General features: G+C 42.5%; 1 protein-coding gene across 2 annotated transcripts in view; it reads right to left on the bottom strand.

Moving 5' to 3' along the window:
* Positions 1–15,997, bottom strand: part of LOC138199375 (matrix metalloproteinase-16-like) — a 75,849-nt gene that overhangs the window by 21,233 nt on the left and 38,619 nt on the right. For both annotated transcript variants that reach the window (XM_069151425.1, XM_069151426.1), the window contains one exon: positions 4,572–4,733. In XM_069151425.1, the coding sequence (XP_069007526.1) occupies positions 4,572–4,733 (162 nt within the window). The remainder of the gene's footprint in view (positions 1–4,571; positions 4,734–15,997) is intronic.

Here is a 15,997-nt window from a genome sequence, read left to right as displayed (position 1 = left end):
GTTTTACACCCAAACCACTGTTTTCGATCAACTTTATGGAGGAAAGTGTCATGAAGCACAACTCATCAAACCATAATGAAAATGTGAATGTGTTTAGCAGGTGTTTGATGGTACTACAACTACGACAGATTCAAAATAGTTGTTAGCGTTCATCCTTGGGGGAGGGGGGGCATGAATGGGTGGACCAAATTTCACAGCAATCCATCCAACAGTTGTTAACACAATTTACTTCAAACTACAAATATGAACCTGGAGAAGCCGTGGGAACATTTGCACCAATAATTGTTTATTATTCTATCTTGTTAAATTCTCCACTTTTAAAAAATTGAAGCCTGGCAGGAGAGGCAAATGTTTAATCCAAGTTTGGCTCTTTTTACCTGTAACTGAAATCATGATGGCAATAAGTAAGAAGTGATGAAGAAAACTGGCAACAAGGAATAATAATAATAATAAAAAAGAAGAACACGAGAGATAAAGGACAAAGCAAAAAAAACAAGATGACGTCGAGCAAGACTTCAACGCTGCCAAGATTCAGATCATCAAAGCATCTTATGATATGTTAAGATTAACAAAACAGAAAACAGAAAAATAAAAAAGCTTGGCGGGATTAACCTTAAAAAAAATGTAGATAGTGCTGAGATAAAAATAAAAATGTCCTCCCAAATGGAGGCCCAGACATGCCCTGGTGTCATTTAACATTCATGAATTACACGAGAGAAAGAGAGCAGACTGAGGAGAGAGGGAGAGGCGGGGCGAACGAGTGGCTTGTGTGAATGAATAATTGAGCGCATGACAACGCATGAATAACACACTGTGTAACTGACGAGCTGAGGCGCCATGTGTTATAATACAGGAATAGATGACCGAAATATGAAAGACGTGTCAAGCAGCACCCACCCCCCCCTTCCTCCCCTTCCTCCCTAGTCACTGAGTAATGGTGCTGTATATAAATAACCACCTGAAAAGCTCCTGTACACATTTAGGAGTACTGCATGAATGATGACTCGACACGTGGTTGAAATGTTAGTTAATGAAGCGAGGTTTCAAAAACTGAATGAGCCATTTAACTGAATCCATAGTGAGCAATAAAACAAAGGAATAAGGACAGATAAACCATCAAACTCGATGACAAAGCAGACGATCTCGGGATTAAAGCGTCCACAGAACTGATCAGCCGGTCTATACGAGAGCGATTCCATTCACTGACTGGATTAAATCCCCTGAAATACATCCCAGATTAGTGCAGCGAAAGTACTCCGTGGTTATGTAAGCACTGGGAGATTCACAGTCAGATGGACATGTACACAGACATGCAAATGTGTACACACAGCGGCATTACGCTAAAACCCACAACAACAAGAATCTAACGATGCATTTGGCAGATTTAGGCTCTTTCAGTCTCCCTCAAATTTTTTGCATCTGACTGCTAATTTACTTCCTGTTGAGATCTTCAGGTGGTCCCCCATGTGAGACGAGTGCTGTGGTGATCGGCCAGGCCAATCAGCTCATTTCACTGATTAGTGCACTTGAAAGTAGAGAACGGGAGTCTAATCAGTGCACTCAGCTTGTGTGGTGACTCACTACAGTGAGAAGCTGGATGTTAATGGACCGTAGATGGAAACCAAAAGGCAACGTCCGGGACTGAAATATGAAGCAAATGCACAAATTTAAAAAAAAAGCAACAACAAAAGACTGCAGTTCCCTAAGTGGCCACTTGAGGTTGGCCCAAAAAGTGAGCCGATCCTCATAGACCTCCACGTTAAGAGAAGCACAAATAAACACATTTACAGCCTGGTACAATTTTTTTTTGGGCCTCATGGCCAGTTTGAAAACATGAAAACTGTATGGGAGTGAATATTTTATAAGCCAACAACCTAATTTCATTTAGACTTAAGGTTTTGCATAACTAGGAGCAGGGTCGCTTTGAGTGACAGGTGGGTTCAGCCACAGTAGGATTGCTGCTGTCTGCTTTGCTGTTAACTGTCAACCAGACTCAAACGTACGGGGTCTCTTCTCCACGCTGGTTTCAACAATCAGGCTTCATTCATATAACTTCCCTCCCCAGTTGGCAACTTGGTCATGTACGATAATGTCAGTGTTGCAGCTGGTGTAAACAGGAAGTGGTCGATTCTCTTTAAAAGGGGAGGAAGTCATTATGTTCAAAGCTCAGTGAGAAAAACCGGGAGCAATCAAAAGAACAAACAATTACAGACTATATGACAGCATCTCGTCCCCACAGTGCTGTGACCTCAAGCACAGAACAGAAACCGCACAGCTACACGTCTGAAATGTTCAACATCAACCTCCTGTCAATCCTTTTCATCCCACAATTCCTTGAGTGACTGTACCTAAAAACGTCTGCTTCCTGTTTTGCTTCTTTTAACCCTCACCCATCATTCTCTTCATCTCATTACTCTCTACCTTCATTCAATCACACTGACTCAACCTCAAGTCCACCTCCCTGTAATCCCTCTAAACTGTGCTCCTCCCACCTTTGTCCCTGTTTAGCTCCACATCCAGGATCAATGTTGCCATGAGGAAGGAAAAGAGGCCAATTGCTGCAGGGGAGAAACACAAATTAGGCTGAGAGAGGAACTACCATCACTTGTCCTGCCCTTCAACTCTTGGTACAACAGAGAGGAGGAGGAGGAGGAGGGGGAGGAGGGGGAGGAGGGGTGAGGTCAAAGCGGCGAGGAGTAAAACACAAGAGGGATGAGGAGACATTTGATCGCTTGCCCAGGTCTGTCACTCCCAGAGGGATGTGCCCTGACCATGTAAGCAGATGGCAGGTTCTTTTGTGTGTGTGTGTGTGTGTGTGTGTGTGTGTGTGTGTGTGTGTGTGTGTGTGTGTGTGTGTGTGTGTGCGCGCACGTGTGTGTGTGCACGTGTGTGTGCATGCAGCCATTCATGTGACAGACGAGAGTCATCTCAGCAGAGTGTGACCGGTTTACAGAGTCGACAGCTGTAAGGGACAATACTGTCACTCACCATCGACTTGTTTCCTGACTTCGATGTCAAACTGATGTTGAGACGATGACATCGACATCCAGATAACACATCTGAATATCAAACCCACCTCATTGGAACAACACATCAAAAAATACAAATGTCGTGACTGGGGTCTCAGTGAGAAACACAGATTTTGCCACACTGCTCCACTAATTCAACTCTTGAGTGGGAAAAATGAAAACTATGCTGGTGCTTACATAAATCCTTCACCGTCAAATTGAATTTCACACTTCCGCCCCAGAGTTATATCAGCTTTATGAGCAGACAAAGCACTCCGCAATCAATGTCTGTCAACTCAAAATGTGTGTCAATGAGGAATGTGTGCTCATCATGAAAGTGTATGATTTGAAATAATTTGAAGTCTTACATCTTTTTCTCTAATCTGTTATCAAAGTGATTCTGTGCTGTAAATGTCTTTGAATAACTCAGAAACTATCGATTCAAGCTGTGAGAAACACAGTTGTGATGGCTGATTTAAGACACACCAGCTTTTAAAACTTCCAATGAAAGCTTCACATGGTCGATGGTGTCAAATATTCATGTGTTTTGCTGGCTTTAACAAACACGGCTTCCCACAAGCCCTTGACGAACGAGTCGAGGGACTCGCTGGCTCTGAAACGTGTGTAATGACAGCAGGACACGAGACGAGCGACCGCTGTGGAAGTTGTTGGACTTCATAGATTAGAAGGCAATTATGCCACGGCTGCAGCGGACGGTGATTTGTCTTTGAATATGGACAGTAACACCACACGCTTCACTTTATCAGAAAGACAGATGAAGGAAATACTAAATGAGAGATTGCTCTGAGTTACTGAAGCTGTCGTGAAACGGAGGCGAGCCGGGACTTGAAGTCATGACTTCAAGTCTCTATTTCACATTTCATTTCAGATGAATAACTGGGATTAATATCTTCTCGTAGGAGTCTAGTACAGTAAATTCACGCAAATCTTTTCAATGCTGAGCAATAAGAAGAGGTCTCAAAAGTGCTGACTTTTAAGGGGGCTGAACGCCAAACTGGAGGAAGCTGCTGAAGCTCATTAGCTGTGTTGGACCATCTACGTTTTCTTGAGCTCCTCCACTGCTCCCCGATGAGTTTACAGACAGTCATGTGACAGGAAATGATGGTCCAAGTCTGTCTCTTGAATACTGTGTTCCAAATGGCATACTTGGGTTGTGTTGCGTTTCACAATTCTTTTTTGGACTGTTTTGAGTGCATCATCCTGGCACTTCTAGCACACTGCATGTTTCTGTACTCGACAGTGTGAACGCACTTATGCACTCAAAATAGTGAGTGTCAGTGCACAGGGACGCCATTTGGAACAGCACCGCTGTCGATGTTTGTATGTTGTTCGACTTTCTGGGATATTAGCTGTGGTTTGACACATAACCCTTGGAGTCACAGTGTCATCAAGATTTTCAGTGAAAGCTTCAAGCGCAGATTTCACAGTTACGGGCAGATATTGTTTACTGTGTGACTGTCTGGTGTGTCAGTTCTCGTCAGGTTACTGAGGCACTGGGCTGATAGCTACTTTGTGCATTTAAATGACGCCAGGAGGCCTTACCATAAATCTTCTGGATGCCCAGCAGGTCATCCATGGGCAGTTTAAAGTTGTCCGTGTCCATGTACTGGTAAAAAGGAGCCATGATGGCCGTGGGGTCGTTGGAGTGTTCGAGGCCCAGCGCGTGGCCGAGTTCATGGACAGCTACCAGGAACAAGTCGTTACCTAGAAACACAGAGAGGGGAGGAGGACGAGAGAGCAGATCTGTCAGTGCTGCTGGCAGTAAATGTGTTTGTAGCATTTTATGTCTCACAAAAAAAGTAAAGATGAATAAAAATCTTGGTGGGCCTCGGGTTATTTTTTGTCACCTCGCGGCTTTTCCGGTTGCACCTGTTCTGGCTGGCAGTGCCAGAGTAGTTCCCTCCAAGTGAAGCCAAGTTTGGCACTGTCTGATTTGAATAAACAGCAGCATAGAGTTCTGTGTAAGTTCATGGATAGACAATAAAACTGCTTTTCCTGTCATTTATATGCATCCAAACATGTATGGATGTGTGTGTGTGTGAGGACAGATGATCCACCGTCCATGCACATAATTGAGTGGATTATGTAGCAGTGATACATATCACACATGTACACATACATATACACACACACGGCTTTACAGAGCACGGAAAGCCCTGCTCTCTGTAATTAGTCTCGAGCCGTGGTAAGCCGATGACTACACTGGGCTGACCTTTTGACTCAGAAACCCTCTGTGGCCGACAGCCGAGCCCCGACCCAATCCCAACTGTATTAGATGGAGATATTTGGGATTTAAAACCGCCTCTCTGTGTCCTATTCACATTCCTCAATTTACGTCACTGGCAACTGAAACAAAAATAAAAACCGCTCCTCCTCAACTTCCCCTCTGATGTTTCGCCAAGATGTCGAATCCGACCCATAAAAAATCTCATCATCATACAATTAGGGTTAGACTGCAACGTCTTTTATTATTTATAACAGTACACAGGCTGCTCGTGGAAAACTATTAACCTGATTCCAATGAGACATCTTAGGCTTCAATGTTATTCTTGAACTTCAAAGGAGAGCTTTCTCCTCCCCGTCATAAATAAAAAAGTTATGGTTTCTGTTTTTTGCATTGAAAAAAAATAATGACGCAATACTAGCAAATACAGCTTTAGATTTCTGCTGGTCAAAAAGCACAAAATAGGGTTTACAATTTTTTGTTTCTGCCATCTTCCTTCACTACCACCTTCCTCTCTTTTCACCATCACCCCGAGACTCGACAGGAATGGAAAAAGAACATCACTTATTCATTGGAATTCCTGCTAAATTGAGGCACTTATCTGCTGCAAATCTGTCACATGAATAACGCATCAGCAGATAGAGGCGGTGAATCAGATCACTTCGTAGCAGGTACAGTGCGATACTTAAGAATTTACTGGCCGGGGCCACCACAGAGAAACGGCTTAATTGGGACCTGGTGAATGATATTTGACTGTATAAATGTCAGTGGGTCTTTATAAGCTTGATGTACAGTCCTCCACTGCGCTGGATTGGATTAATATCCACAGGTTTTGCTAAGGAAGGCTTCGTGTTTCAGCGAAAGTCTTCCAATGAAAATAGACGGGTTGTAAAAGTTGGAGAAGTGCAGGAATTCAGGCGAAATTTATGCAAGCTCGTAATATTGAACAAGTGTCTGGAGATGTGGTTTATAGCAAATAAAGAGTTAGAGGAGAAAAAAAAAGGAGATAAAAAGGAGAGATAAGGCTCAGTGATTTAGGAATCACTTGAGGAGGAAACGGAGTGACGCGGCTCGGCTGCTGAAGATCCCTCTTCAGACTGTTTCCTGTGACGCCACAAGAGGGAAAGTGGCCCAATCAAGTTTTAGACAACAAAAGATTCGTTTTAAATTAACTTTGCTCCCGTAACCAGCACAGTTATTACACACAAATAATGTAGCCGGTAGATTTTGCTCTGATTAAGAAGAAAATGTGTATGATTTGTGAGTTCACTGAGGTGAGGCATCATTTAGCATCTATAATCATATCACAACTCACTGACCTTCGCCCTTCAACCCCCCACCCTTTTAAATTATATATTTTTTTTAAACAAAAAACAATCAACTTTATCACTTTGCACTGTTTTTTGTGTAGAAAATGTGCGATATAAATAAAACTGCTTGCTTGCTTCGATGGAAGTGTGTGCAGCACACGCCTGTTTAAAATTGCTGTGTGTGCACTCTTCTTACAAAGTAACAAACTACCGTTGCTGTAGTTTGGGCATTTTAAAATGGCTCACATGGTTTGAATGGTGAGGCTTTGGCCTTTCCAACGATGTGGCAGGATTTTCCGTGAGGTGTTGACGCATTGGCTGAGAGGAATGGAGCTCCATACACTTCAGTGGACTGTATATCTCATAATAAGTCTCATTTTCTACAGTGTAAATGAGAAGTGTCTCCAAATGCATTATATAGATTTAAAACTGTAGAAAATGATCGCCAAATGTTTCTCAGGGACAGCTCATTAAATAATATGCAAACCTGCGTACATTTAATACATTTTGCCCTTTCTCATACAGTACTAGTTCTTAAAGCCAATATGATCAAGCACCTACTATTACTTTGAAGCGGTAACAAGTACTGCAGTTATAACCACACTGGTCCAATTATGCTGTAAAAATGTCTAATGCCAAGGTGTTTCATTCACAGAGAAACAGAGAGACATGAAGCTCTGATCCTCCAGATGTTCCACCAACATCAGCTGCTCCGCGTAAGTAAAGGACTGTCTGTCTTTTTCCATCTCCGTCTCCCTCCATCCCTCAATCTTGAGTCAGCCCTGTCTGCCTCCGGGGTCCATCCGAGGTCAGCGTTGTCACTTTGTTTCGGTCACTTATGTAAGCCACGCCGCGGCGGACGGGGAAGTCCTGTCGGCCCCCGGGGGCCACAAACAAAAGCCGAGGCAGTTCGCGCTGCCTGGGCTAATTATCAACTGGAAGGTATACGGAGCCTGCACGCAGGGGAAGTGTGGAAGGAGATGGGTGAGGTAGAAGGCAGACGGAGGAAGATGTGAGAGACAAAAGAGCACAAGAGGAGAAAATAAACGAGATGAAGGCGAGAGGAAAAAATGACGGGATGGAGGAACAGATGAGTGGGAGACAAAGATTCGAAAGAGTAAATAAATAGAGAGATAAAAAAAAAAAAAAAAAGGTGAGGTAAACTGAGGAGAGAGGGCGTTCGGAGTGATAGCTGCGAGGGAAAGTGGGGAAAAAAGAAAAAAAAATGGATGATAAAGAAAAGGGGAAAACCTGAGGCGAGTAAAATAACGATAAGTCTCGGGAGTGTTCGTTATCTTGTTGCAGAGTTCGTGCATTCACAGATGGAGATGATGAATTATACAACTCTGACCTTTGACCTTGGCATTTATAACGTCACCCTCCTTTCAGCGACTGTATCTCAGCCTCAAACACAAAATAATGAAGAGGATACAGTTGAAGAAAACAACGCCAGGAAATTAAATACATTAGAAAGCTCTTGTGTGATAACCCACCGAGGCCAACAACTTTTCTTTGCTGTATTTTTATCATACGGTGATTCATCATTCTCTTGTCTGCCATTTGCTGCTTAGAGCGAGAATTTTGTTAAAAATAAATCGTCTCGAGCTTCTATTTAAAGAATGAAAGCTACATTTGAAGTAACAAAATCTCCACTTCTGTTAAATTATTTAGCAGTTTCTTTTTTTTTTTTTTGTTAAGTGGGCAATGATCACAGTGGCAGCCCGCAGCAGCAGGAGTCTTGCCGACACTGCGCTCAGGATAGGTCAAGGTTGCCGCTAATGAGATAGTGTAGCCGAGAAGAAGAAAACACAAAAAGGGCAGAACATAAAACAGAGAAGACGGAGTGGAAGAAGAGGTGGAAGAGGAGAGTCACTGGAGATTTATGATCAGATGTGCCTCCCTCTGTCTTTCCCCACGGGGGTTGCAGTAAAGTAAACAGAGGTTGTGATTAGAAAGCAGAAACCGCTACCTTCTCTTTCTCCATAATTTACCGGCTCCCTGCGCATGCTGCTGCCGCCGCCTTCAGGCGCGCATGACACGGGAATATCGGTTTTAAACATAAACACACACAGATAAACACACACCGGCCCACAAATCAGATGCAGTGGGGCCCCGGTCAGCGCTGGTGAATTGCAGTAATAGCTCAGGTTGTCAGCGGATGCCTCCGGGGGCCTGTAACCCTCCTCTGCCTCCTTACTTCTTAACTAAGCACCCGCGATTCACTCGACACGTAACCTCTGACGTAATCTACGAGCACGGGTGACCAGCAGGAAGCCCACTTCTCCGTTTCTTGGTCTTTGTCCCCCCGCACAAGATTTCCCTCCCTCAGCGCTCAAATGTTAATTATCACTCTCGTCTTTTTTTTTTGGTCCAGTGTAGACAACGGCTACCGAGGGACCGAGTTGTTGAAAACACAACATCCCCTGTGACATTAACACCATATCAACATGTTGACCTGCTGAAAGCCCTCAAACAAAGCAACTACTCGTCTCACTCCTCCGATTGTAGCGAAGAAGGCGCCCAGCAGAGATGAACAGCTCCTAACTCCTCCGCTCTTTCTATGGAAAATACAGTTGGCCCTGTTGTTGTGCCGTCCGAGCATAAGCATAAGCATAAGCACGAGCATGAGCATGAGCATGAGCATGAGCATGAGCATGAGCATGAGCATAAGCCCTCCCTTTGTCCCAGAGCACCTCACATGTTCCTCATTGTTCAGCTCCCACGACTGAGTGGCAGACACGATGTTTTTGTCTTGGAAAAACTAACACAGCATAGAAAAGTAAATGCAAAAAGCCGTTAATCACAATCTCAAAAATGTTTTTAGTTGTTTCGTAGCACACCGTGTTTCTGATATATAATGTATAATGCCAGAAGGACGTAAAGCCCCTCCTTCCTCTTTAAGACATGTATGCACAAGCATAATTTCTGACATCACAAATGTTTCTCAAGTCAATCCAAGTCCAATAAGATACTTAAGGAAGTGTGATATGAATGCTTCAAGCAAATGCCCAATGAGAAACAGACTTTATGGTGATGGAGGACAGATCTTGTTTTGATCAATTAAACTTTTAAAAGAAACACTATTTTCAAATTCAAAGGTTCTACATTTTTTTTCAATTAGAAGACGAAAAGGACTTAAATTAACTTTTTTTGTCAAAAAAAATTAATTATTCAAAACAGAAATTTGAAATGTCTTAATGAGACTGCAGGGGAACCTTTAATGCCTAAACTAGGCAATGAATTATGTGTGTATATTTTCATTCAATCAAACTGTCAACAGTTGGGTTGGTTGGATTTCATTAATACTACGACCACATGGGCATTTTAACCTTTTATTTAAGCTAAAGTGTTCCCTATTCTCTATTGATAAGCTACTTTTAGCTCAACCACACCACTGGTGTTCATGCACTCTTGGTTGATATACAGTCGGGTGTACTGTCTGACGAGCCTCCATACTGCACAAAAGGTTTATGGATCTGTGAGAGGAAACCATCTTATTACTACGTAGCGGTCATAAAAATCAAAGTACTGCTCGGGCAGAACCTGAGTAACATTAAACAGAAAAAGTGGGTGACCTGACAAGAACTGATCCAAAACAGTTGAAACAAATGAAAAGTGCTCGACGAGCATCGACCCAAAAATTGGCTTGAAAAGCTACACGCAAAGTGAGGCGCTAACAATACTGCACGTTACTGTCCCTGACAGCGGAGAAAAGGAAAAGGAAAGAAATCAGCTGTAATCCACTAGCTGGGTTGAAGTTCCAGATACTGACACTGGATGTTGTTTGTCTGAGGCGGCACGTCATCAGAAATCAGAACAACCTTGACCCTGAAGGAAGCTGGAGATATGTGAAGTGAGAGGGAAACGCAGAGTCTGGAGAGGCAGCAGAGACGGTGAAACAGAGTGTGAGTCAATGAGAGTGCTGGCTGTCCAGGAGTGCTATGCTGCGCTGACAAGCTGCCAGAGGATCTCAGCCCAGTGGTTCGGTGCCTGGCTCAGAGGGCCCCGGGCACACGCAGCTCTGCTGGCTGTCAAACTGGAGCTATGTGCCTGATTTGACAGAGTGACCATTGTGAGGAATGAAGCCAATGTACAATGGCTGCATTCTGCTCGCTTCGCCTTCACACTCTCTCTGCTTCCAACATATCCTCACAGGACAAAGCAGAAACACGCAGAGGGCCATTCGGTGAAATGCACCAAACTGACTTACAGCACTACGAGTAGAAACACCAAGGTTTTCAGATGTGGGACTTCTGGACGTGAAATTATCATTTGTCGTCGGCACAACTTGTGTTTAAAATGCAGATGAAACAGTAAAATGGGAAGCAGAGCCTTTGGCTCTCTGCTTCCCAGTTTGGGTTCAGGAGGCAGTTACCCTCTCCACTGTTGCGATTAGAGTTAAAACTTTCCTTTATGACTTAAAGCTTATCGTGACTTTGAGCCATCCCTTGGTTATGCTGCTGTAGGCTGCAGCTGCTGGAAGACCCTCGCAGATGCACTGAGTTCCTCTCCGCTCTCTTTCACTCTCCATGCTTTCATAGGCCACCGTAGAGTCTCATTAACTTTACGCCTTCTCTCTCCTGTAGGTTTCTTTATTGTCTTACTTGTGTTTTGTGCTTTTGTGGTCTGCGATTACTCGCTTTACCAACAGTTTATCATCGCTTGTATGTCAATGCTGTTCTTTTCTCTCTGCTCTCCCCTCACCCAACCAGTCGAGGCAGATGACTTCATACCTTTGAGCCCAGTTCTGTTGGAGGTTTCTCTTTCTGTTAAAATATAGTTTTTTTTCTTTCAAGCTGCCGCTCATATTGGAATTGTTGAATTGTTGTGTTCTTCTCTATAATATTGTAAGGATTTGAATATCTTAAATACATTTTGTCATGAAACTGAATGGAATTAATCTTTGCATTTGAATGTAAAAGTTAGATAGTCCTGCTATGAATTTGGATGTTTTCTGATGCTTTGAAAAAGACATCAGTAATACTGTTCCAACTGTTGTAAAACACTTGTCATTATTTACATGATTAGTTCAAATTAAACAACAATGGAATATTAATAGATACAAAATATATACCTGTAATGTAAGTAAAAAAAAAAGACTCAGTGGAGCCTCTTAATGTCATCAGTGTTGCTGTATTCCCTCAGATTTCTAACACAGCTAATTTATGAAATTCATCGACTGTTTCTGACCAGAATGTGTTAGTAAAAATGCTTTCATAATTGAAAAACACCCCAAAGACGAGTGCAAACGTCGGTTAACCTCACTGTCAGTGCTGTTATCGCCTGTGTTAATCAAAGCCCCAACCCTATAGTATTACAGCACCATCCATTTACATTGTTCAACTTGCTCTCGTCCCTCCTCTCTCTCCCTCTCCCTCTCCCTTTCTCTGGGCTGCTGACACTGGTCGAGCTACACTTGTGCTGCTGAATCTATTACACTTAATTCGCACAAGCTTGTCAGAGAACAAAACCCCGGCTGATGAGAGCAACATATGTACACTGGAGTAATTATTTATTTACAGAGACGGCTACAGACTGAAATTCGGTGTGTGGAAACGATGCCAGGGATCCAAATATTGGCTGTTCTCGTGGACTCGAGGTAAATAAACTAGCAGAAAGGAGAGGGGAAAAAAAAGTGCTGCCAAGGAGAGGACAGCTTTTATTCGTGTCATGTTTATCTCTGTGCAGCACCTGCGAGCGAGACGCGGATGTGTGTACAGTTTCGTCAAGATCATTAATCATTAATAATGCATTGGCTATGGTAAGTGAAGCGATGGTGCGTGCATGTGTGCGTTTGCATACACTTTGGGAGTACCCTATTCACTGCATACAGCAAACCGTACTGTTATTTTACCGTATAAACACTGGAGAAAACTCTGATCTCACCTTGTACGACACATATAATGGTGACAGAGTTTTAAGGGAAGCTCCAAAAGCCAAAGTGCTAGAAAAATATTAAACAGACCTAATAAACTTCAGAAATGCCCTGTTTGTATCACTAATGTCCCTCCATTGGTCATAAAGGTTCTCTGGTTAGTTCGACAAACAGCTGTGTGTGTTGACAGTTGTATGAAAAAAATATTGACACTCATTTGTTGATTATTGACGTGAAAAGAAAGAAGTTTTACATCTTCAAAATTCAGCACAAACTCTTATTTGTGTTGTCTTTAAATGGTACTCATTCCTTTAAACACTTCCACCGTCACTGTCAGTTGAACTCAATCCCTCGAACACTTCAACTCCTTTCAGCACTCTTAGTTCAATTGGACGCTTCTATTTTTCACTGCCGTTCCAACTCCTTCAACTTCAACTAATATTTCAAATGTTTCATCTGCAAAATTCAGCATTCTACTTTTCCATCTTTTTGTAGAGTAACAGAAAATGTTTGCTGCTTTGAGACTGTTGCCAGAACTCGTCCTCTTTTCATGACGGCATCAACAGAAGCATTTTAAGGTGTGACTTCCTCCCAGAATGCAGAGCTACAAATCAAGATATTTACAGACAGTTTCTGCTTTTGTTGATGTGTTTCAGAGCGTCCAGCCTGAGGTCTTAATGTAGGGAGAGGCTGTCTGGGTTTGGAGTAAACACACTTTTCTTTAATGATCTAAACACTAACAAAGGTTGAGATTTCACTGCAGTGTGAGCACCTTGATGTCCCAAATCCACCTCAAGAATCTACTCCCCTCCCATCCTGGACATCTACAACACCCGCCTTACCCACAAAGCATCAAGGAGACTCCACATCCCTCACGCAGCCTCTTCAGCCTCCTGCCTTCTGGGACGAGGTACCACAGCCTCATAAAGTCTGAACTTTTGCACTATGGACCCTTAATTGCACTACGTTGTACTTTATACTGCAGTTAAGCGTCACTGCGGTTGTTGTCCGTTTTATTGTTTTTTGTTGTTACATATTTATACTTTTCTTGTTTCGTCCGTGGGACTGTGAGAAACGATTTCTCAATCTGTCTGTATGTCATATGTTGGATTGACATTAAAGTTGAAGTTGAAGTTGAAATGTGTAACTGAGGATAACATTGCTACTTCCATCTTTAAAATATAAAAAATGTCGATAACACACCAGAACCAACACAAGTGATATTCCTGTGTTTCGAGTGTTTTGTGTGTTCTCAGAAGGAGACGCACCACAGGCAGGGTTGTTTACACTTTTTGTTTGCTAAGGATTATGGGTAAGAGTTTATGACAGCATCTGACTGACTGGTGGTGGTGTGTGTGTGTGTGTGTGTGTGTGTGGGGGGGGGGGGCTGCCTCCCCAGGTGCGCGATTTGTGTGCCTCTGAGAGTGTAAGTGTGTGTGTGAGCGTATTCGTGTGTGGGGGCGGAAGAGAGTACTGCCGCCCACGTGGAAGTTGATGCTGCTGTCAGTAGGCAGCCGTCTATTTCTAGTGGCAGCCTGGTGGGCAGGAAGGCATGGTGATATCTCTGCTTTCTCTTTCTTCCTTTCATTTTCCTTTGGGAGAGTGTGGAAGCTACAAACTGGTCGTCGTAGTTGGAAATGTGATTATGTAACCACCAAAGATACATTCACACATGATAAACAAGGTATTAAAGATGCTCTAGCCAAATCCAAGCACGAGCAAACACACGATAAAGAAACTAGAACAAGAAACTATGTAACACCTGTGCAATTATCACACCTTATATTAACACAAATTTAAGACCATATTTCTCGTAAATTCGGTGTCCTGCTGCCATGAAAACAATGTTGATTCCAGCATCTCACCTCCTCCTGTTAGTGGCGTTTTTGCCTACAGTGCCAGTCGTACTATAAACCATATGTCTCTATTCATTTGTTATAAAACAAAAAAATCTGATTTTCTGACACAGGTAAAGGCTACACTATTATTGATCCTCCTGCCAACAGGAAGTACCATAAAGCAGCTTTCATAGTTTCCTTTTCTGTACTCTAATTGATCAGATTTTCTGACAGATACAGGGGACTAGTCCTTTCAGTAATGGTCTCTAATAACACTGATGTCTCTAATGAACTGAGTTTGGATTCAGAGATAAGCTGGAAACATTGAAAACAGAGGTCTAAACTATGTGAATGTTATTTCCTGTACTCAAACACAATTATATAAATCTAGAACAAAAACACCAGATATTTTCTGTTTTCTCGACATAAAACCACATTAAGTTTCATTGGTAGTTATTTGTATCTTCAAAAAATAGTCCTGTGCTGCCTTTTAATTGATATCAACTGTATTTTATTTTACACTGATTTAATTTTTATATTAAAATAAGATGCAGAGAGGACCTTTTTTTTCATCCCTGAACAGTATCTGCAGCTTCTCCTGTTAGGATACATACAGCCCCAAAACTCTTTCCCAGCCACTGTTGTGACAGCCTGTATGTTTCCTGAGAGACAAAACCCTGGGCAAAAAGGAAAGTGTACCAACCACTCACTGTTACTCCTCGAACGCATTGAGCTGGATGTATTACCTAATATGTCACAGATATACATTGCACATTGTTGTATATGTTTATGTTCTACTATATATTATTGCATCAAGTATATTCATCATGTTCCTCGACTGGGTTGTGTAGCATCAGATACTCATCTGTTATATTTCACTGTATCATATCGCAGCGTTGCATCATGTAATGTCAACTGTCATGCAGCATCCTTCAGATAAACTGCCGACAACGGAGTGAGTTCTTCCAACACCCTTGAAATTGATGTGGGTGTGTGCCAGTGTGTGTGTGTGTGTGTGTGTGTGTGTGTGTGTGTGTGTGTGTGTGTGTGTGTGTGTGTGTGTAGAGATCTGTGTGCCATTTTACCGCCTGTGTCCTCCCACAAACTATTCTACTTACAGTAACCCAGCCATCAATACTGTTCCCACTGCCTGCCCAAATGCAGCCACGCTGGACGTCCTTGGGACTCGCACATACACGTTTCCAGCAAAAGATAAAGATCTACTCCTGTGGTAAGAAAAAGCATCTGGATCTCCCCATTTATTTTGTCTGGGAGATAGAGAGAGACAGCAGCAGAGCAGGGGAGATGGAAGGACAAAGATAGAGACTGGAGGGCATAGGAAAGATTAAACATCTTTATGGAAACTGCCGAATGATTAAGGAGGTTTTCTGACTTAGACAACCTTGAAAGAAGTATTTAACTTTTCTGGATTTTCCTTTAATTGAAGAATTTAGAGACGCCTTGAAAACAAGATTAGATGTCAGTTTTTATCCTCGTTAATATCTTCATCAATATTTCTGTTACATTTGAAAAACTATTACAAATATGTCACTAAATTAAAAAAAAATTAAATCCTCCTTTATGCAGATAATACGCTTCTTATTCGCTAAAAAAGTACTTTAATAGGGACTGGACTTTTCCAGCTTTTTCAACTTGCTTTGTAAGGAGATCCAGGTTAAAGGGACATGATTTAAAATCATATATGGTGGGGAATCTTACAC

Source organism: Embiotoca jacksoni, unplaced genomic scaffold, assembly GCF_022577435.1.
Source record: "Embiotoca jacksoni isolate LCO1_2020_lvr unplaced genomic scaffold, fEmbJac1.0.p SCAF_17, whole genome shotgun sequence".
Classification (NCBI taxonomy): domain Eukaryota; kingdom Metazoa; phylum Chordata; class Actinopteri; family Embiotocidae; genus Embiotoca; species Embiotoca jacksoni.
Note: the sequence above shows the minus strand (reverse complement) of the source record. Positions and strands in the feature narration are given on the sequence as shown.